Source organism: Hylobates moloch, unplaced genomic scaffold, assembly GCF_009828535.3.
Source record: "Hylobates moloch isolate HMO894 unplaced genomic scaffold, HMol_V3 SCAFFOLD_69, whole genome shotgun sequence".
Taxonomy (NCBI): domain Eukaryota; kingdom Metazoa; phylum Chordata; class Mammalia; order Primates; family Hylobatidae; genus Hylobates; species Hylobates moloch.
Window position 1 is genome coordinate 342,355 of NW_026652344.1, and position 23,145 is coordinate 365,499.

A 23,145-nucleotide genomic window follows, 5' to 3' on the forward strand; every position below is an offset into this window, starting at 1 on the left:
GCATCACTGCACTCCAGCCTGGGCGACAGAGTGAGACTCTGTCTCAAAAAAAAAAAAAGTATAATTATTCAATCAAGAAACTGCTGTATTAATTTAGGGAAATGATAGTCTCATAAGTCAAATTTTCATCACATAATTTTAAGCTCCATCCGTTTCCATATACAGAAAACTACTCGTGGGGAAGAAAGTGGTGAAATGGGATCCCTCCTCTACCAAATTCTGCCTTCTAGGGCTAGACACGGAATTTTGCTTCTCTCCAAAGTTCAAGTTTGGTTAAGTTCTTGGAACCCAAAGTGTGAAAATTTTACTAAGTAAAATTATTTAACCATGTTTATATTAGGTTAAATAAAACTTCTTAAAAAGACAAGCTTAGGATGCTGCATTGGCTTGTGACATCTACCTTCTAAACTTTATCCTGAAGGCTGCTGGAAAAAAAGTAAGTTATACTGAGTCCAAGTTTCCTGAGTAGCAGAAAAGTCTTGATAAATTTTATCTGTTGCACTTTAACAAAACAAAAAGCATCTGCCTACCACAGAACATTGCAACACCTAGGCCCTGAGCTTTCCCCCAGCATTCATTCACTAGCACCTCATGTTTTGGGGGCACAAGCATGGGGCTTTCTTAGGCTGTAAAATCACCTATATCATGTTTGTCCACTGCTTCAACTCCTTCTGCAGTATCCCTGCAATGATATTACATGCTTATGAAATGCTGCAGACAGGGAATTCCTGTCCTCCTAGAATCCTCTTCTGGCTGTGGGCAGCTTTACCCTAAGTTCTTGTCTTATGCTGAAATTGAATTCATTTTCATCTTCACGTATTATTGCTTCTTTGCTCTCTCGGTGTCCAACTGAGTCTCATCGCTCTCCCTTCTAATACTCCTTCTGTCATCTATTTTGTCTTTTCTTCTTCAGACTGAAAATCACTGGTAGTACCTGTAGTTTCCTTTCAGGACATGATTTTTAGTCTGTTCCTTCAATTGTCCTGTTGTAAAGATCAGAAATGCAGAGTGAAACCAGTTCTTCCCTTGTTCTCGATACCACCTCTCAAACAATAGTCTACTTAAGCTGTTTTGGCACCAACATCACAGATATTTGAAGCTTACAGAAACCAGAACCTCCAAGTCTTTTCATACCTGCTACTGTTTAACCCATCTCTGATCTTCTGTTGCTGCTCAATAGTTTTCTGGACCCAAGGAAAAGAACTGACCTACTCGTCGAAACTTCATCTTACTCTGTTTGGCCCACCATTCCAACCTTTTAAAAATTACTAGTAATTCAGTTACTTAAGACTAGATAGGGCCAGGCGCAGTGGCTCACGCATGTAATTCCAGCACTTTGGGAGGCTGAGGTGGGCAGATCACTAGGTCAGGACATAGAGACCATCCTGGCTAACACGGTGAAACCCCATCTCTACTAGAAAAAATACAAAAAATTAGCTGGGCATGGTGGCGGGTACCTGTAGTCCCAGCTACTCGGGAGGCTGAGGCAGGAGAATGGCGTGAACCTGGGAGGCAGAGCTTGCAGTGAGCTGCGATCACGCCACTGCACCCCAGCCTGGGCGACAAAGTGAGACTCGGTCTCAAAAGAAAAGAAAAAAGACTAAATATTGTGGACACAACATGATATTAGGCTTTATTTGAATTTAAAATCTTGATTCCATCCAGGGACATTTTCTACCCAAGCGTCTCAGAGACTGGCTCAGGGGTTTTCTTGAGAAGATTGTACAGGGCTTCTCATCATATGCAAACCCTCCACAGCCCACAGCTCCAACCCACAGCACCTCCTGCAGTCCTGGAGGGAAAAGGGACAGTAACATGAAGTGTCTAAAGATCCATTTCACCTCTTTTCCATGTGACTCATGGCATTTTAAATGCATTTCTTGACAGGATTCTATTTTGAAAGTATGATGCTCAGTCTGTACCTTTTATGCTTCTTGTTTCTTCTCCATCAGTAATATGTCAGTCAACTGCTTGTCGGAGACACTTAGCTGCTGACAGGTCCTCATAACCTGACTAAGGTAAACTGCCAAGAGATGCTTGCACTGGAATATAAAACACACACACCTATTAGAAACAGGCAGGGCCGGGGCTGGCCAGTCTAACCAAGATTTCTCATTACCATCTCATTTGGCAGGAAAAGTCTAGAGCATACAGATTACGGGGTCTCTAACTAACTGTCTAAAAAGTGCAGATAGGCCGGGCATGGTGGCTCATGCCTGTCATCCCAGCACTTTGGGAGGCCGAGGCAGACAGATCACTTGAGGTCAGGAGTTCGAGACCAGCCTGGCTGATGTGGCAAAACCCCATCTCCATTAAAAATACGAAAATTAGCTGGGTGTTGCGGTACACGCCTGTAATTCCAGCTACTCAGGAGGCTGAGGCATGAGAATCGCTTGAACCCAGGAGGTGGAGGTTGCGTTGCGCCAAGATCATGCCACTGCACTACAGCCTGGGTGACAGCGCCAGACTCTGTCTCAAAAAATAAATAAATAAAAACTGCAGATAAAGACGATGAGACAGGAGTATTCTCTTTAGAAATCAGAGTGGACAAACACAGACTTACTTTGCCTGCTGCTTTGGGAAACAGCTTAGATCCATCAGGCACAAGGTATGTAACCCATGGTGAAAACCAAGACTAGCTGCACTGCTCACGTTAGTCCTAAGTTATATTTCTTCCTTGCCTTCAGAAAGCTGTCACAGCAATGGTTAACATTCCTCGAGGCACTATGCTGTGAAGTGCTTCTCATACATCATCTCACTGAAATCTAACAGCTCCCTAGGAAGACAGGTATTGTAATCACATGCTCATCAGAGTCTCTAGGCTACTCTCTTAACTACTGGGTTATACTGGGGTTGGGGGGCGGGGAGTAGTGGCAAACTCTTGCATATATTGGCCTATACACACCTCTGGGGAGATGATTATGTTGAATCTGATGTCAGAGAACACAGCTTTGGATCTTGAAGGGGTCTTAGTTCAATCCTGTCTCTTGCAGTTGAGATAAACTTAAGGCACATCAGTTATGAATGTGGCCTCTTGTACAATGGTATACCCAACTTGCCAGCCAGGTCCCAAGATGTTTAAGAAGTTAACAGTGTAAAAGAAAGGGGAAGAATGGAGTGGACACCATGATTTTCTTCTTTGGCAAGACTTAGAAAATAGCTGCCTGCTTTCAGGAAGGTAGTGTTTTTTTTTTTGGAATAAGGTGTGTGTGAGTATGTCCTATTTCTGCTTCATGGTCTGGACTCTGATGAAATTGGCAAAGGCTTAAAGGAATAGGTGAAGGTACTCATGCCCCATGTGACGGTCAAGTGTGGTATCAGGCTGTCTTACAGGTAGTGCAAAGATATACCACATGGCTGAAGGTAGGATATCCAAAGTTGCCAACATCGAATTTAGTTCATATTTTTATGGGGCCATCTAATTCCCCAGTGCCCACTTGTGGGATTCCCTTTTTTTCCTTCTCAAAGCTTCATTCATGATCTTTTACATAAAAATTCAAGAAATTCATGTAGTTCTAAAAATGACATTGCATTTTGAGAGGCTAAACCCCTATGAGATGACTAACTGAAGTCAAGGACAAAAAACTTAAGATTCCCATTTTGTAGAATAGTTAAACCACAAAGTAAGGGCGATTTCTCTCTACATTCAACTACAGTGGGAAGAGTCTTCCCCATCCTCACCAGGATGCTGTCACTCTTCCGTAGCACTGAGAAGGCAAATGCAGGACATGAACAGTAATGACAAGATGCCAAACATGTGTATGTTTTACCAGAACTTCCAAGTACCTACAAAGAAAGGATAAATGGGATCAGACCTCAGAAGATGTGCTGGAAAACCCACCTCTTTCCCTTTTTATCTATGTAGACTCAGAGTTGCTCTGCAAATTGTACTGAGAAGAACTGCAGTAATGTTTTACATAAAAGAGAAACAACTCTTCCTCCAGCATACAGACTCTTCCTTCCTCACCTCTCAGTGCTCACCTTTAGGACTGCATATAGAGGAATTGAAGAGTTTCAGATAAGTTCAACCAACCACATAAACCATTCTGTTCCTATGCCTAGTGATTCATGGGGCCCACTCTATGGGCTGACTGTAATAAGAAGGAGGTGGGGGGGAATCTCTCATCTACATTTTATTGTGGGGGTTCTTAACCTTTGGTATTTCACAGCAGGTGTGTAAATTTCTAAAGCTTCCTACATACCTAAAGAGAGTAAAAACAGGCAAAGGGTCAGTAGCAGGGTAAGAGTAAGAGGTCTCAGGCCAGGTGTGGTGGCTCAAGCCTGTAATCCCAGCACTTTGGGAGGTCGAGGTGGCAGGATCACTTGAGCCCCAGAGTTCAAGACCAGCATGGGCAACATGGTGAGACCTCGTCTCTATAAAAAAAAAATTTTTTTAAAGTCAGGTATGGTGGCACATGCCAGTAGTCCCAGCTACTTGGGAGGCTGAGATGGGAGGACTGCTTGAGCCTGGGAGGTCAAGGCTGCAGTGAGCTGGGACCGTACCACTGCACTGCAGCCTGGGTGACAAAGACCCCATCTCTAAAATAAAGATAGGTCACAGAAGAAGAAAAGAAGAAACTGGGAAGAGGCTTTTGAAAAGCATTTGAGAGCAGAGAGAATAAATAAAGCAAAGACCCTTGCCAAAGGAATGACTCAGCTGTTCAGGATGGAGGTCTCAGGAAAAGAGGCAGGCCCAGATCTGCCTACTCATCTAGCAGGATGGAAGGAGGACACTGATATATAGTGGGTTGATAAGAGGCACAGTCTGACAGTCTTGGTGGTGGTCAAGAGGGACAAAAAGGAGAGGTACAGGAAAAACAAGATACATCTGTAGTATGATTGCACAAATTTGTTGGAGAAATCCTTTGTTTAAGTCTCTCTACCACCAAGCAGCCAAAAACTTTTTGTTGAGGTCTTCATTCCTAGAGTTAACTTCCCAACTGGAGGCGTAAGATTATTATTAGTATCTGAGGGAAGCAGAAATGTCCTGAGGGTGATTTTATAATGAACTGCCACTTAGGAATTTGCCACACGGCCTTCAAAGCACTTTTAGGCTCTCAGATGGCAATCTAAATGAAAAAGCAAGGACTTACAAATTTTTTTTGAATTACAATGTTAGCACTCCTAGGATTCTTTAATCTTTCTTACCCGCAGAGAATAAAGCTACAGGTATGGTTTGACTGCAAGAACAAATAGCAGGTTCCAGTGCTGTGCTTTTATCACATTTTCAGTGGTTCATATAATGCAGTTATCCCAGTACAGCTTTTATTAACATTTTTGTTTGTTTGTTTTTTGGAGACAGGATGTTGTTCTGTCATCCAGGCTGGAGTACAGTGGCATGATCATAGCTCATTGCAGTCTTGAATCCCTTGGCTAAAGTGATCCTCCCACCTCAGTCTCCTGAGTAGGTAGGAGTACTGGTGTGCGCCACCACACTATGCTAATTTAAAAAATTTTTTTTAGAGATGGGGTCTTGCTATGTTGTCCAGGCTGGTCTTGAACTGCTGGGCTTAAGTGATCCTCCCACCTTGGCCTTCCAAAGCACTGGGATTATAGGCATGAGCTACCACACCCAGCCTCAGTATGGTTTTTTGACACAGTCAGAATTCCTTGGGAGATTTTAGGTTACCAGAAATAGCCAATGATTGGGTAAGAAGATGCCTACTGAACACATTGAAGATTTCAGTTCAGGCTGGGCACAGTGGCTCACGTCTGTAATCTCAGCACTTTGGGAGGCCGAGGCGGGTGGATCATGAGGTCAGGAGTTCAAGATCAGCTTGGTCAATATGGTGAAACCCCATCTCTACTAAAAATATAAAAATTAGCCAGGCGTGGTGGCAGGTGCCTGTAATCCCAGCTACTCAGGAGGCTGAGGCAGGAGAATCGCTTGAACCCGGGAGACAGAGGTGGCAGTGGGCCAAGACTGCATCACTGTACTCCAGCCTGGGCAACAGGGCAAGACTCTGTCTCAAAAAAAAAAAAAAAAATTTCCGCCCAGTTACAAATTAGGTGATGAAAAAGCACGCCTTGCATATTACCTACCACAAGGCTCTGACGTGTTGTGAATATATCACCTAGACCATCCAGTATCAATGGAGAGATTTCCCCAGCATGTATGGAAGCTTACACTGAAGGAAGAGCATTAAAGCAGATTGTTTTCCACTTAATCCTAAAGAAAAAACCCACCACATCCAGCAGTGACATGTACAATTCTTTTTTTTTTTTTGAGACAGAGTCTCACTTTGTTGCCCAGGCTGGAGTGCAATGATGCAATCTTGGCTCACTGCAACCTCCACCTCCTGGGTTCAAGCCACTCTCCTGCCTCAGCCGCCTGATTAGCTGGGATTACGGGCATGTACTACCATGCTGGCTAACTTTTGTATTTTTAGTAGAGATGGGGTTTTGCCTCGTTGGCCAGGCTGGTCTTGAACTCCTGACCTGAGGTGATCCACCCGCCTCAGCCTCCCAAACTGCTAGGATTCCAAGCATAAGCCACCACTCCCGGCCTATAATTCTTGGGTGTCTAAACTATTACCAATGAATATAACTTTAGGTTTCTTCTCCCTTTAGTTATCTCGTCTCTTCTCTCTAGATTTAAACTTAAGCAAGCAGAAGCCTCTGGGATTCTACACTGACTAGAATAATTCACTGCTTCCTTCTTATTGCGAGTCCCCGTCCATCATAATGCTCCCTGGATCATGCTGAATAAATGCCTGGTGGCTTGAGATGGGGAGAATTTCTACAGAGTTTCCTTGCCTGAGCCTTTCAAGGGCAAAGACTCAAAAGTAAAATGTTCAACTGCCTAAAGCAATAAACACTAAAAGAGGTTAAATTTCGAATTTGCTTTTTGCTTATCTAGCAGTGGACAACTAATGAACCCAACAATCAGGCAAAATCTCAGTTAGAAACATTTAGAATTGGAAATTGACCTTAAGGATAACATAATTCAATTCCTTCACCCTTCAGTGAAAAAACAACTTCCTCTTACAGGAATTGCTCCTAGTTTTCCCGCTTATAGTCTGGAATGTTTATCCCCAGAAGGAGAGAGCTTTTTAAAAAAGGGACATGCTGGAAAGAGGATACTCAGACCACGGCTGACAGGACTTGTAGGAACCTCACTTGGAGGTGGTTTCTACTGTGGTTCTACTGTGGTTTCAGTTACGTTGCAAGGAGAGGTGACCCATCTACGTGGTCATCCATTCATGGATACAGTTTTATTTTATGACTGCTCCAAGCCTCTTAGGACACTCCACAGTGTCTTTGTTATTGTTCCTTGTGTTTGGTGCTTCTCTCTGAAAACAGGATTATACATTCCTGGCCTGTTAAATACAGGCTGGCCATGTGACCTGCTTTAGTAAAATCTGAGTAGCCAAGCAGAAAAATGTTAAAAATTGTGTACCATGTTTTCCTTTTTCTCTTTGAGATTCACAGTGTTCCAGATATGGGCTGCTTTGCCCACTGGGATCCCTGCATGAAGCTGTTTTGGAACAGAGCTACAACTGGCTCCTGGTGGATACATAGCATGAATGAGATCTAAAACTTTGTTTTTGTAAGCCTTTCAGATTTGGGGTCATTGATACCACAGCATAACTTAGCCTCTCCTGACTGAAATATCCCCCTTCTTAAGTGAACCAAAAAAGTATAAAAAGTGGCCAGGCGCAGAGGCTCACGCCTGTAATCCCAGCACTTTGGAAAGCAAAGGTGGTGGATCACCTTTGCTTGAGGTCAAGAGTTCCAGACCAGCCTGGACAACATGGTGAAACCCCATTTCTACTAAAAATACAGAAACTAGCCAGGCATGGTGGTGCACACCTGTAAACCCAGCTACTCAGGAGGCTGAGGCAGGAGAATCGCTTGAACCCAGGAGGCAGAGGTTGCGGTGAGCTAAGATCATGCCATTGCACTCCAGCGTGGGCAACAGAGTGAGACTCTGCCTCAAAAAAAAAAAAAAAAAAGTATAGAAAACGACTCAGGTGTCAGCAACATAACAATGACTAATTATTTCATATTACATCTAGAGAACAATAATATTAGAGTTGACCTATGGGATGAAGAATGACCTATGAAAAGATAACTAGCTGGACATTGAGGCAGTATGTGACTCAACTTTTATCATCTCATACAACTCCTGAATTCAGCCAAATTCTTACTATATTACCATACAATGCAACTATTAAGGTTAATTTGAGGGTGTATAAGATTTCTACAGCCTCATTTAATTCAAAGTCCAAGATGACAGCCACATTTCTTGGAAGTTAGTATTTTATAATTAATAAAGCAATGTAATATACAGCAGATGTGAACAACAAAAACTAAACAAGTGACTTAAGTTACTGTTAACCAATGGGAGGAACAAAAAGTCAACAGTAATTAAAATACTTCAAACAAAAGTCTGCTTGCCAGGTTAAGTATTGTGCCCATAATGGAATCAAGACCAAATATCCCAAACTAAAAGCAATGGGAAAAACTTGAAGGTCCCTCTAGTTTCGGGTATTTTAGCTACCTAAAAACCAAAAATAAAAACACCAGGAAAGAGGACAGACACACCTCCTCAGGTACAAACTGCAAGTTCAGTGACTTTGATTATTCCATAAGTTCTCCATGAGAAAATTCATCTAATAGGCAGTCTCTTTTGAGTAAGACAATACCATCCAAAAGTTTTTTTGTGTGTTTTTTTTGCTTGTTTGTTTGTTTTGAGACGGAGTTCTGCTCTTGTCACTCAGGCTGGAGTACAATGGTGCGATCGCTGCTCACTGCAACCTCCTCCTGGGTTTAAGCAATTCTCCTGCCTCAACCTCCCGAGTAGCTGGAATTATAGGCGCCCACCACCACACCCAGATAATTTTTGTATTTTTAGTAGACACAGGGTTTCACCATGTTGGCCAGGCTGGTCTTGAACTCCTGACCTCAGGTGATTCACCTGCCTCGGCCTCCCAAAGTGCTGGGATTACAGGTGTGAGCCACCACACCTGGCCATCTTATTTTAGTTACAAAAATGTCTGGAAGATTTTGTTAAGTGAAACTATGCTAAGTGAAATAAGCCAGGTACAGAATGACAAATACCACATGATATCACTTATATGTGGAATCTAAAAAAAGTTGAACTCATAGGCTGGGTGCAATGGTTCATGCCTGTAATCCTAGCACTTTGGGAGGCTGAAGGGGGAGGAATGCTTGAGGCCAGGAGTTCAAGACCAGCTTGGGCAACATAGCAAGACCCTGTCTTTATTTAAAACAAAAAAAAAGTTGAACTCATAGAAGAAGAAATAGTGGTTACCAGGGGCCTTGGGGTGGGGGAGGAAGAGGAAGATAGGGAGATATTGGTCAAAGGGTACAAAATTTCAGTTAGGAGAAATAAGTTCAGGGTATCTATGGTACAACATGGTGAATATATTTAATAACAAAGTATTGGCAGGGATGGTGCTCATGCCTGTAATCCCAATACTCTGAGAGGCCAAGGTGGGAGGATCGCTTGAGCCTAGGAGTTTGAGACCAGCCTGGGCAACATAGTGAGACCCTGTCTCTATAAAAACAAAGAAATAAAAAGACTGAAGTACTGTATATTTGAAGATTGCTAAGATAGTGGACTTTAAGTGATCTCACCACAAAAAAATAAGTATATAAGGTATTAGATATGTTAATTAGCTTGATTTAGTTATTCTACAAGGTATCCATATATCAAAACATCATGTTATATACCACGAATAGAGACAGTTTGTGTCAGTTAAAAGTAAATAAAACTTTTTAAAAATTATCAATTTGTTAATTTTACCAAGTTGGGGCAAAAGCCTTTTAACAGTCCAGGAAATATTTAAAGCTAGTCACCAGCTTCTACAGAGATGAAGAAAACATTTTGTCCTAAGGGGTTTCTGTAGGGATCACCCCCATCTCTAGACTTCTACCTGGTAAACACGCCTTCCACTGGGTGATGAGATTAAGGTGATGGACTGTCGATCAACTAGGTCCAGGGCCTGGGTGGCTGATGAGCCAAAGAGAAACTTCAGCCTGTGAAATAAAAACGCTTCAGATTAGAAGGCCTGATTCTCAAAGTCACCTCAGTAACTTGACCCAAAGGATCACTAGACTTAGCATTTTTTAAAAATTCATTTTAATTTCGAAAAAATGAAAATAATACAGCAAAACCCATGGACCCATTCACTCCCCAGAATTAATGTTAATATCTTGTGTACTTATTTCAGATCTTCTTGTATTTTTTATATATATATGTGTGTGTGTGTGTGTGTGTGTGTGTGCGCGCGTATGTGTGTATATATATATATATTTTTTTTTTTTTGAGACGGAGTTTCGCTTTTGTTGCCCAGGCTGGAGTACAATGGCGCAATCTTGGCTCACCATAACCTCCACCTCCCGGGTTCAAGCGATTGTCCTGCCTCAGCCTCCCAAGTAGCTGGGATTGCAGGCATGTGCTACCACACCCGGCAAATTTTGTATTTTTAGTAGAAACGGGGTTTCTCCATGTTGGTCAGGCTGCTCTCAAACTCCAGACCTCAGGTGATCCACCCGCCTCGGCCTCCCAAAGTGCTGGGATTACAGGTGTGAGCCACTGTGCCCAGCCTGTATTATATTTTTCATAAAGGGAGTAAACTGTTAGTGATAAGCCCTCTTTATACTTCTTTGTAGTGCCGCCTTCCTACCTTCTTCCCCTTATCCCTGAGGTAAGCACATGCATTTGTTGGTTTCCTTCCCGTTAATGTGTTCATATTAAATATTATATATAGAACATATGTATGCACACATACATAACAAACACACGTGCATATATGTATGCATATACATATATAGTATTGTTTTAAAACATAAAAGGGCCGGGCGCGGTGGCTCACGCTTGTAATCCCAGCACTTTGGGAGGCCGAGGCGGGCAGATCACGAGGTCAGGAGATCGAGACCACGGTGAAACCCCGTCTCTACTAAAAATACAAAAAATTAGCCGGGTGTGTTGGCGGGCGCCTGTAGTCCCAGCTACTCGGAGAGGCTGAGGCAGGAGAATGGCGTGAACCCGGGAGGCGGAGCTTGCAGTGAGCCGAGATTGCCACTGCACTCTAGCCTGGGTGACAGACCCAGACTCCGTCTCAAAAAAAAAAAAAAAAAAAAAAAACATAAAAGTTATATTGCAGGCTTCTTTTTGCTGTTCCTGAAATAGCTCATGAAAAATAAAAGAAAATATAAAATATTGTAGACTTCTTTTGGCAACTTGCATTTTTCTACTCAATGCATTTTTGAAAATGAGGCATGTTGACGGACATTTATTTTTACTTTACCTTTGAATAATATTCCATTATATGTATACACTGAATTTTATTTAAGTACTCTATGTATGGACATTGTTTCCATTTTATACTATTATAAATAATATTCAATTATCCCCATACATATCCCTTGGCATACATCTCTGAAAATCCCCCTTTAGTTTATGTAACTAAAGCGTATGTTCATTTTCAACTTTAATAGATATTGCCAGTAGCTCTCCAAAGTGGAAACAGGAGTGGTGGCTCATGCCTGTAATCCCAGCATTTTGGAAGGCTGAGGCAAGAGGATCGCTTGAGTCCAGGAATTCAAGACCAGCCTGAGCAATGTAGTGACACCCCATCTCTAAAGAAAAAAGAAAGAAAAAACTAAAACACACAAAAAAGTGAAAACGGCACTCCCACCAGCACTGTATAAGACTTCTATTTTCTCAGGCCGGGCGTGGTGGTTCATACCTGTAATCCTAGCACTTTGGGAGGCCGAGGCAGGCAGATCACCAGAGGTCAGGAGATCGAGACCATTCCGGCTAACATGGTGAAACCTCGTCTCTACTAAAAATACAAAAAATTAGCCGGGCGTGGTGGCACACGCCTGTAGTCCCAGCTACTCAGGAGGCTGAGGCAGGAGAATCGCATGAATCCGGGAGGTGGAGGTTGCGGTCAGCCAAGATTGCGCCACTACACTCCAGCCCAGGTGACAGAGGGAGACTGTCTCAAAAAAAAAAAAATAAAACAAACAAACAAACAGAAAAACCAGACTTCTATTTTCTCCATGTCCCCACTAACACCAGTATTATCAGGCTTTTTAATGTTTGCCCATCTGAAGATATTAAATGTGTACTTTTTGGATTAGTAATAAGGCTATCCAACTGTTAAAGGATATACAGGAAAAAACTTTGAGAAAATTCTTATAATATTAGGTGAGAAAGGTTGAAGACAAAATTATATTTTAGGAACTCTCAAGCATGTTAACTTTTTTAAAGGAAACCTACAATTATGTCAAAATTTAAAGTTTAATTTTTTTTTTTTTTTTTTGAGATGGAGTCTCACTCTGTTGTCCAGGCTGGAGAGCAGTGGCACAATCTTGGCTCACTGCAACTTCTGCCTCCCGGGTTCAAGAGATTCTCCTGTCCCAGCCTCCCGAGTAGCTGGGATTACAGGTGCAGGCCACCATGCCCAAGTAATTTTTGTATTTTTTAGTAGAGATGGGCTTTTGCCATGTTGGCCAGGGTGGTCTTGAACTCCTGACCTGAGGTGATCCCCCTGCCTTGGCCTCTCAAAGTGCTGGGGTTACAGGTGTGAGCCAGCGTGTCTGGCCTTTTTGTTTGTTTTTTTGTTTTTTGAAACAAGGTCGGTCTCTGTCATCCAGGCAGGCTGGATTCCAGTGGTGCAATCATGGCTCACTGCAGCCTGAACCCCCTGGGATCAAGTGATCCTCCCACCACCTCAGCCTCCTTAGCAGCCGGGACTACAGGTATACACCACCAAACCCAGTTAATTTTTTGATTTTGTAGAGACAGGGTCTCCCTGTGCTGCCTAAGCTGGTCTCAAACTCCCGGCCCCAAGTGATCCTTAAGCTTCAGCCTCCCAAAATACTGTTATTACAGGCGTGATCCACCATTCCTGGCCAAAATTTAATTTTTTGAAAAGGCAATAAACAGGCTGGGCGCAGTGGCTCACACCTGTAATTCCAGCACTTTGGGAGGCCGAGGCAGGTGGATCACGAGGTCAGCAGATCGAGACCATCTTGGCTAACACGGTGAAACCCCGTCTCTACTAAAAATATAAAAAATTAGCCGAGCGCAGTAGCGGGCGCCTGTAGTCCCAGCTACTTGGGAGACTGAGGCAGGAGAATGGCGTGAACCCGGGAGGTGGAGCCTGCAGTGAGCCGGGATTGCGCCACTGCACTCTAGCCTGGGCGACAGAGCGAAACTCTGTCTCAAAGAAAAGAAAAAAACAAAAAAAAAGGCAATAAACCAAAATTTAAGAGTGATTATTACTGGGTGGTATGATTATTGATGCTTTTTATAGGTTTTATTTTCCAATAAAAATTTTTTATAAGTGTGGGTTATTATTATTATTATAATCATTGAGTTGGAGTCTCACTCTGTTGCCCAGGCTGGAGTGCAGTGTCACGATCTCTGTTCACTGCAACCTCCACCTCCCAGATTCAAGCGATTCTCCTGCTTCAGCCTCCCGAGTAGCTGGGATTACAGTCGCGTGCCACCACGACCGGCTAATTTTTGTTTTTTTTAGTAGAGATGGGCTTTCACCATATTGACCAGGCTGATCTCGAACTCCTGACCTTGTGATCCGCCCTCCTTGGCCACCCAAAGTGCTGTGATTACAGGCATGAGCTACCACACCAGGCCTAAGTGTGAATTATTTTTATAAACTAGAAAATAAAATGGCAGAGTTAAACTCAAACTGAAAAGTTAATGTCTTAAAGAACTTATATGACTTAACACAGAGTAAGACAAACCTAGTAAGGCTTCAAAATTAAAATGTTCAACTTCTTACTTCATTTTCCAACAGACCAGCCACATATACAACAAATTATTGGGGGAAATAGAAAAGAGTGCTTTGAATTTTCATATTAAACACATGAAGATTTAGTCTACAAAATAACAAAATACAAAAAACAATGAAATAAAATTTGTTGGGAACCTTACCAATCAATCATAGCAGTTACCTTTAAGAATTAAGGCCAGGCGTGGTGGCTCATGCCTGTAATCCCAGCACCTTGGGAGGCCGAGGTGGGCGGAACTCCCGACCTCGTCATCCACCTGCCTCAGTGTGTGCCACCTGTAGTCCCAGCTACTCAGGAGGCTGAGGCAGGAGAATCACTGGAACCTGGGAGGCAGAGGTTGCAGTGAGCTGAGACTGCGCCACTGTACTCCAGCCTCTGCGACAGAGCGAGACTGTCTGAAAAAAAAGAATTTTTTTAACCTGCTCTGTCCACTTTAATACCTACTGTGAACATCTCTTGAATGCATTAAAGATTTTTCCATATCACTTTTAATGGTTACAAATAATTCTACTGTAAAGATGAATCATTTTTATTCTCCTCAAACTCCATGAATTATTAGGGTGTTTCTATGTTTTATTGCTACCATAAACAATACTGGATATTCATCACACTGAGAATATCCTCACTGTAAAATCTTTATGAACATCTATGATTACTTCCTGGGTATGTGTTCTTCTATGTGGAATTTCTGGGTCAAAGAATATGTATGTTTTAAAGTTCCTATTGCCTGTTACCCTGCAATTTATATTCCTGTTATAAATGATCCCTTTCCCCATATTTGTGTCAACTTCTTTTCTGTGGTCACTAATTTTCTAGATGAAAAGTTATGTTATGTTAATTTGTATTTTTGTGGTCACTAGTAAGAGTTGTCTTTTTCCTCCCAAAGGATTTGGCTATTTGCATCTTTTATTCTTTGCCCTTTTGTTTTTAAAGTAGTACATTTTTTCCAGTAATATTTAATTCTTATTAAAAATTTAAGAAATACAGTAAAGGTTAAGGCCATTCCCTCAATTCTACCTCCTTCCTTGCCCCAAAGAAAAAACACTGGTAGAGCTTGGTATATATTCTTCAGAACTTTTATTTTTTCACAGACGAGGTCTCACATCACCCAGGCTGGTGTAGTGGCACAATCATAGCTCACTGCAGCCTCGAACTTCAGGGCTCAAACAATCCTCCTGGGACAGGTTTTCTTTCTTTTTTTTTTTTTTGAGACAGAGTCTTGCCTCTGTCACCCAGGCTGGAGTGCAATGGCATGATTTCAGCTCACTGCAACCTCCGTCTCCCAGGTTCAAGCGATTCTCTTGCCTCAACCCCTCGAGTAGCTGGGATTACAGGTGCCTGCCACCATGCCCGGCTAATTTTTGTATTTTTAGTAGAGACAGGATTTCACCATGTTGGTCAGGCTGGTCTCAAACTCCTGACCTCATGTGATCCACCCGCCTCAGCCTCCCGCCTCAGCCTCCCAAAGCGTTGGGATTACAGGAGTGAGCCACCGCGCCTGGCCAGGACTTTTAAATATAAGTGTATATCAGTAATTAAGTATTACTTATACCTAGGTAGCTTTCACTTTTTTGATCTCTGCATTTTTAAAATAACTGACCACTCTACATTATTTTCATTTAAGTAGTTGTATCATCTGCAAATAATTGTCTTTCCTTGCAGATAGATACATTTGTAATTTCTTTTTCATCTGTTAGTTGAACAGCTATGCTTTTTTTTTTTTTTGAGATGGAGTTTCGCTTTTATTGCCCAGGCTGGAGTGCAATGGCGCGATCTTGGCTCACAGCAACCTCTACCTCCCAGGTTCAAGCAATTCTCCTGCCTCAGCCTCCCGAGTAGCTGGGATTACAGGCATGCACCACCATGCTTGGCTAATTTTGTATTTTTAATAGTGACAGGGTTTCTCCATGTTTGTCAGGCTGGTCTTGTACTCCTGACTTCAGGTGATCTGCCCGTCTCGGCCTCCCAAAGTGCTGTGATTACAGGCATGAGCCACTGCACCTGGCCAACAGCCACAATTTTTTTTTTTTTTTTTTTTTGAGATGGAGTCTTGCTCTGTCCCCCAGGCTGGAGTGCAGTGGTGCGATCTCAGCTCACTGCAAGCTCCGCCTCCCGGGTTCACGCCATTCTCCTGCCTCAGCCTCCCGAGTAGCTCGGACTACAGGCGCCCGCCAACACGCCCGCTAATTTTTTGTATTTTTAGTAGAGACAGGGTTTCACCGTGTTAGCCAAGATGGTCTCGATCTCCTGACCTCGTGATCCGCCCACCTCAGCCTCCCAAAGTGCTGGGATTACAGGCTTGAGCCACCGCGCCTGGCTACAGCCACAATTTTTAAAACAATGTTAAATAAGAGTGACAAATATGACAATACTGGATATGGTGTTGGCTAATTCAATTGAGACAAATTTTTAAGAATCATGTCAAGAAAATATTATTCCTAGTTTCTAAGAGTATTTTTTATTTTTTATTTTTTTTGAGACGGAGTTTTGCTCGTTACTTAGGCTGGAGTGCAATGGCACAATCGCAGCGAGATATGCAACCACAACCTCCCAGGTTCAAGCAATTCTCCTGCCTTAGCCTCCCAAGCAGCTGAGATTACAGGTGTGTGCCACCACGTCCCGCTACTTTTGCATTTTCACTAGAGACAGGGTTTCACGATATTGGTCAGGCTGGTCTTGAACTCCTGACCTGAAGTGATCCACCTGCCTCAGTCTCTCAAAGTGCTGGGACTGCAGGTGTGAGCCACGGTGCCTGTCCTTTTATTCTATTTTTAAAATTATTTTCATAGAGATGGGGGTCTCCCTATTTTGCTAGAGCTGGTCTCGAACTCCTGGGCTCAAGCAATCCTCCTGCCTTTGCCTCCCAAAGTGCTGAGATTACATGTGTGAGTCATAGTGCCTGGTAGTAAGAATATGTTTATTTTTTATTTTATTATTTATTTTTGAGATGGAGCCTCACTCCGTCCCCAGGCTGGAGTGCAGTGGCACGATCTTGGCTCACTGAAACCTCCACTTCCCAGGTTCAAGTGATTCTCCTGCCTTAGCCTCCTGAGTAGCTGGGACTACAGGCGCCTGCCACCACGTCCAGCTAATTTTTTGTATTTTCAGTAGAGATGGGGTTTCACCATGTTGGCCAGGATGGTCTTGATCTCCTGACTCCATGATCCACCCGCCTCGGCCTCCCAAAGTGCTGGGATTACAGGCGTAAGCCACCGCGCCCGGTCAAGAATATTTTTAAAAATCAAGAGTTGATGTTGAAAGGATTTTAACATTAATGGTTAAAAAAAAAATCAAACACAACAGTATATGTACTTACGATAACAGATATTCATCAGGAACTGTAAAATGAGAATGGAAAAAAAAGTTAATCATATTAAGCCAGTGACCATTGACATAAAAATCTTAAAAAACACTAACTACAAACACTTCCGTGTGTGATGGTCAACTGAACCTATGCATCTGGTTTTATTCCTTCCCCAAACCCCACTAAAACCATAATAAAAGGATTTCCTTTTTCTTTTTTTGAGACGGAGTCTTGCCCTGTCGCCCAGGCTGGAGTGCAATGGTGCAATCTCGGCTCACTGCAACCTCCGCCTCCTGGGTTTAAACCATTCACCTGCCTCAGCCTCCCAGGTAGCCGGGACTACAGGCATGCACTACCATGCCCAGCTAATTTTTTTTGTTATTTTTAGTAGAGATGGGGTTTCACCATGCTGGCCATGCTGGTCTTGAACTCCGGACCTCAAGTGAGCCACCTGCCTTGGCCTCCCAAAGTGCTGGGATTATAGACGTGAGCCACCGCGCCCAGCCAGATTTGTTTTTTAAAAGTATGAATTCCAAAGGATGAGAAAGACAGGGAGAAACAACAGCCATGATACACTGGGAGTGATAGAAGAGTGGAAAATGATTTATAAGACCTAAGAAAACTGAATCCTTGGCTAGCAATGGGGAGAGTCAAGCACCAGCCTGAGTTACACTCCAAAATCCACCTCTCCCCTTCCCCAAACCCTAACAAATTGGTGGCACCAAATAGCTTCATTGGGGGTGAAGCAGGGATATGAAAATAAGACTCTTTTCAAGTACGTTTGAGAAGTAGTGGGACCCCAGTTCCCTCCACAGCTTTAGGTGACTGCCTTTCCCTCATTCTGGCAAAAGACTAGGTTTATTTTCTGGAGAGGTTCAAACACAGGCTATCTGAACTAGGGAAAAATACTAGGTACAGTGAAAGTCAGGGTGTCACACTGAAAACAGGATCTCCTGCTCTCTTCCCTCACATGGCTCCCATAACACAAGCAATCAGGCCTTCGCCCTCCAGCCAGGAGACTGGAAGTCTTCCCTAGGTATACCCCAAGAGAAGTGGGAATGACACTGAAATGGTTTCCCCAACTAAATAGCCTACTGAGAACAACCACAGTGACGTTCATATTCTGTAAGCCCCTCTACCACCCAGAGCTTCCGATATACTTTTTAGTCTTCCACTCTGAAATATGACTAGACAGCCAACGGTTACCAGACAACAAAGGAAAAAGGAAATAGAATAAAACAGAAGAAAGTTAGAGGAAAAACTGCAGAAAGGAGAAAATTTTAAACATCTATTACTAATATTTTATCATCAGAAAAAAGTTAATGCAATCATAAAACAGGCAGAAGCCATCATAATAAGAAAAAGGGAATCTTCTGAAAAAAAGTTATAAATTAAAAATATATGGTGTGTCTCTGTAGTTTCAGTTGCTTGGGAAGCTGAGGCAGGAAGACTGCTTGAAACCAGGAGTCTGAGGCGAGCCTGGGCAACGCAGTAAGACCCTGTCTCTCTTTTTTTTTTTTTTTTTTGAGACGGAGTTCCGCTCTTGTTGCCCAGGCTGGAGTACAATGACGCAATCTCGGCTCACCGCAACCTCCACCTCCCGGGTTCAAGCAATTCTCCTGCCTCAGCCTACAGAGTAGCTGGGATTACAGGCATGCACCACCACGCCCGGCTAATTTTTTTAGTAGAGACGGGGTTTCTCCATGTTGATCAGGCTGGTCTCGAACTCCCGACTTCAGATGATCCACCCGCCTCGGCCTCCCAAAGTGTTGGGATTACAGGCATGAGCCACTGCGCCCGGCAAGACCCGTCTCTTTAAAAAAAAAAAAAAAAAAAAAAAAAAGACAGCAGAAATTCAACAGAAAATCTGGAAGATAAAGTTGAAGAAAGTTCCCAGGAAGTAGAGAAAATATAAAAGAAACACAGAAGCCACAGTAAGTCAATCAGAAGGACAACAGAGGACATCCAGTAACTTAATTACAGAAATATCAGAAAGAACAGAGAAAACAGATGGAGGGAACTCATCAGTCAAATAATTCAAAATTCCCCACAGCTGAAGGACATGAATTTCTAGCTTGAAAGGGCCCACTGTGTGCCCACACTGTGAAGTGAAAAAAACAAACTTTACCAGAAGATTCAGAACACTGGTTATGAAGAAAAGATAATTCAAACTTCCAGAGAAAATAAAGGTCACATACAAAAATCAGGAGTAACACTAGAAGCTCGGAGGTAGTGGAATAATGTTTTCAGATGTCTGAAGAAATATTACTTCCAACAAATAATTCAATACCTAGATAATCACTTAAGTGTGAGGGCAGAAAAAGAACTTTTTCAGCTGGGTGCAATGGTTCACGCCTGTAATCCCAGCACTTTGAGAGGCCGAGGTGGGCGGATCACTTGAGGTCGGGAGTTCGAGACCAGCCTAACCAACATTTAGTATCTCTACTAAAAATACAAAAACTATTAGCCGGGCATGGTGGCGCATGCCTGTAATCCCAGCTACTCGAGAGACTGAGGCAGGAGAATCCCTTGAACCAGGGAGGTGGAGGGTGCGGTGAGCAGAGATTGCGCCATTGCACTCCAGCCTGGGCAACAAGAGCAAAACTCCATCTCAAAAACAAAAAAACAAAAAAACAAAAAAAAAACCCCACAACCTTTTCAGACATAAAAAGCCTCAAAAAGGGGCCGGTGTGGGGGCTCAAAACCATAATCCCAGCACTATGGGGGGCCAAGGCAGAAGGATCGCTTGAGCCCAGGATTTCCAGAGTAGCCTGGGCAACAAAGGAAGACCTGTCTCTACAGAAAATAAAATAATCAGCTGGGCGTGAGGTGGGATTGCGCCACTGTACTCTAGCCTGGGGAACAGAGTGAGACCCGGTCTCAAAAAACAGAAAAGAAAGCCTCAAAAAGTACATCTCATGCCCCCTTCTTCAGGAAGTTGGCAGAGTCTGTGTGCCATAAAATAAGGTAGTAAGCCTGGGCAACACAGTGAAACCCCGTCTCTACAAAAAATATAAAAACTAGCTGGGCATGGTGGTGCACACCTGTGGTACCAGTTACTCAGGAGGCTGAGACAAGAGGATCTCTTGAGCTTGGGAGGTTGAGGGAGCAGTGAGCTATGAGTGCCACTGCACTCCAGCCTGGGTGACAGAGCAAGACCTTGTCTCAAAAAAAAAAAAAAAAAAAAAAAAATTTTACATGGGCCAGGTGTGGTGGCTCATGCCTGTAATCCTGGCACTTTGGGAAGCCAAGGCAGGTGGATCTCTTGAGCTCCAGAGTTCGAGTCCAGCCTAGGCAACATGGTGAGACCCTGTCTCTACAAAAAATACAAAAAACTAGCCAGCTGTGGTATTGTGTGCCTGCAGTCCCAGATACTCGGGAGGCTGAGGTGGGAGGATCATCTGAGCCTAGGAGGTCAAAGCTACAGTGAGCTTTGATCATACTATTGCACATCAGCCTGGGTGACAGACTGTCTCAAAAAAAAAAAAGAGGTAGTAAACTGAGAAAAGAAAACTGCAGGATATACTAAACATAGGACCCAACATAGATACAGAGAATTCCCAGATAATAATGGTGAAGAGAGATGTCAGGAAACAGCCAAGACATCAGCCAGTCCATATTAAGCAAGTCAGAAGGCTCTAGAGATGTCTTCAGGAAGGTGAAACTGATAACATACTTCGTTCATCTGAACATCTTGAGGGGAGATTGAGAACACTAGTAAAGGATGTGAGGTTAAAGTAAGAATATGTAAAAAACTAAACAAGCAAATAAAACCAAGATAGTTATAACTCCATGGAAATCCAAAAGTTACAAAGAAAACGAAAAGTAATCAGAGCTTCCTACATGGTTCCACTGTGACTAGTTTATATATCATCATACAAGTATAAATTTGGAATCTTGATCTAATTAGGAAGGGTGTATAACTATATATTAATAGGAAAAAGATTTTGAAAAAGACAGAAAACAGGGCTGCTGAAAATAAACATGAATCAACAGCATTGGTCCCTGTGTCTGAACCATGGGTGTCAGGGGCAATGATTATGCCCCCTTCAGGAGTGTCAATGCGTCTTGTGAACCTTCTTGTTGGAGGGAAAAAACCCAAAACTGGCTGGGCATGGTGGCTTACGCCTGTAATCTCAGCATTTTGGGAGGCTGAGGTGGCCGTATCACAAGGTCAGGAGTTTGAGACCAGCCTGGCCAATATGGTGAAACCCCGTCTCTACTAAAAACATACAAATTAGCCGGGTGTGGTGGCCTGAGCCTGTAGTCCCAGCTACTTGGGAGGCTGAGGCAGGAGAATCACTTGAACTCGGGAAGCGGAGGTTGCAGTGAGCTGAGATCGCGCCATTGCACTCCAGCCTGGGAGACAGAGCAAGACTCTGTCTAAAAAAAAAAAAAAAAAACCCAAACTACTGTCAGTGTTTGGATTAATCTATTCAGACACAGAATAGTTCTGGCGATTATTGTTTAAAGTGACAGCATTCCAAACCCTCAGGCCATCAAATCTTAGAGCCAGGAACAACTGTATAAACTAATATCAGTTGGCTTTTTTCCCATCCTTTTTGGAATCAAGTATGTTTGAATACTTGGCTGCACTAATCTTTCAAGCACATACACTTAAGTCTCCTTAATTTTGACTGAGATGAGAAAACAAAGTTGGCTTATTTTTCTCAGTTCCTTAAAAACAGTAACTCAAGATAAACCCTTTCAAAATGCAGTACAGTACTTTTAAAACAAAAGCCATCCAAGTTGAATAAGCAGTGGCAGTTTTGGGGCCTAATATGGCTGTTACTTATAAGGTGGCCATTTTTACATCCTAATAGTAGTTCATTAGTCAATGCATTTTGATTAGATCAAATTTGATTTGATCTTATCCTAGCATACTCTGAACACATCTTGAGATCAACCATTCGCAAGTGATTTTGGCGAGCATAGCCAAAGAGCACCCTCTGCTGGTCAGAAAAAAAATGGTGCTTTCACAATACCCAGATTTACTCCAATGATTGCATATGCATTTAGGTTTATGTGGCTCTTAAAATGCTTACTTTTTTTTTCTGAGATGGAGTTTCGCTCTTGTTGCCCAGGCTGGCACGGCAACCTCCGCCTCCCGGGTTCAAGCGATTCTCCTGCCTCAGCCTCCTGAGTAGCTGGAATTACAGGCGCCCGCCACCACGCCCAGCTAATTTTTTGTATTTTTAGTAGAGACGAGGTTTCACCATGTTGGCTAGGCTGGTCTCGAACTCCTGACCTTAGGTAATCCACCTGCCTCAGCCTCCCAAAGTGCTGGGATTACAGGCGTGAGCCACGGCGCTGGGCCTACTTTTTAAAGCGTATGGAAGCATTAACTTTAATGTTAACATCAGAATTTGAGAAAAAGTTTAAAAATTCAAAATTTCGTGTAAAATAATCCGGAACTCCACGTTTCTATCACTCACTGTAGGCTCCCGTCCCTTCCACCCCCGGGCGGGGACCCCTCCCAGCGACCTGGCCAGCTTTCAGCACTTCGGTCTCCACTGGCCTACTCGCTCCGGCGGAGGGGCTCCTGCAACTGCGCTGTACCCTAAATATTTGCTGAATCGATTTGACTTTTACTTGTTCCAATTTCGCTTTTTTTGTTTTGTTTTGTTTTTTTTGTTTTTTACGAACAAGAGGTTTAGAGAACCACATGGAAAAAAGGCAGGGCCAGGCCCGGACGCCCCGCCTCCTGCCTCCCGGCCCGGCGGTGCCCGGATGCCCGGTCTGCGCCCACGGCGCAGCCACACACGACCTCGGTCCCGTACTTCGCGCGCTCTCCTGCACCGCCGCCGCCATCTCGCTCAGGAGCTCCTCCACGACCGCCGGCAACACTACGGCCATCGCGCCGCAGGACACGCCCTCCACGACTGGCCGACCGCCGCGACGCTCCAGCTGACAGCGCCTAGCTGCGGAGGATACCGACCACCCGCCGGGGCAGGGCGAGACGGAGTGACGTCGGGACGCGTCGGAGTGACGTCGGGGCGCGTCATCGCGCGTGCGGACGCAAGGATGTCCTGCTCAGTCGTCAGGGC

At 43.5% G+C, this 23,145-nt stretch overlaps 1 protein-coding gene across 3 annotated transcripts; it reads right to left on the reverse strand.

Moving 5' to 3' along the window:
* Positions 1-81: 81 nt before the first annotated feature.
* Positions 82-23,137, reverse strand: LOC116463822 (zinc finger SWIM domain-containing protein 7). 3 transcript variants are annotated; one of them, XM_032147089.2, is made up of 6 exons: positions 22,879-23,127; positions 17,111-17,132; positions 9,903-10,005; positions 3,682-3,786; positions 1,923-2,042; positions 82-983 (listed from the first exon to the last, which is right to left on the reverse strand). In XM_032147089.2, the coding sequence occupies exons 1-5, from the start codon at positions 22,952-22,954 to the stop codon at positions 1,926-1,928; spliced, it is 423 nt and encodes a 140-aa protein (XP_032002980.1). In that variant the 5' UTR covers positions 22,955-23,127; the 3' UTR covers positions 82-983; positions 1,923-1,925. The 3 variants fall into 3 exon arrangements, with proteins under 3 accessions (XP_032002980.1, XP_032002979.1, XP_032002978.1); XM_032147088.2 differs by lacking the exon at positions 82-983 and adding an exon at positions 1,220-1,792 and having other exon boundaries at positions 22,879-23,132; XM_032147087.2 differs by lacking the exons at positions 82-983; positions 1,923-2,042 and having other exon boundaries at positions 3,060-3,786; positions 22,879-23,137.
* Positions 23,138-23,145: the final 8 nt, after the last annotated feature.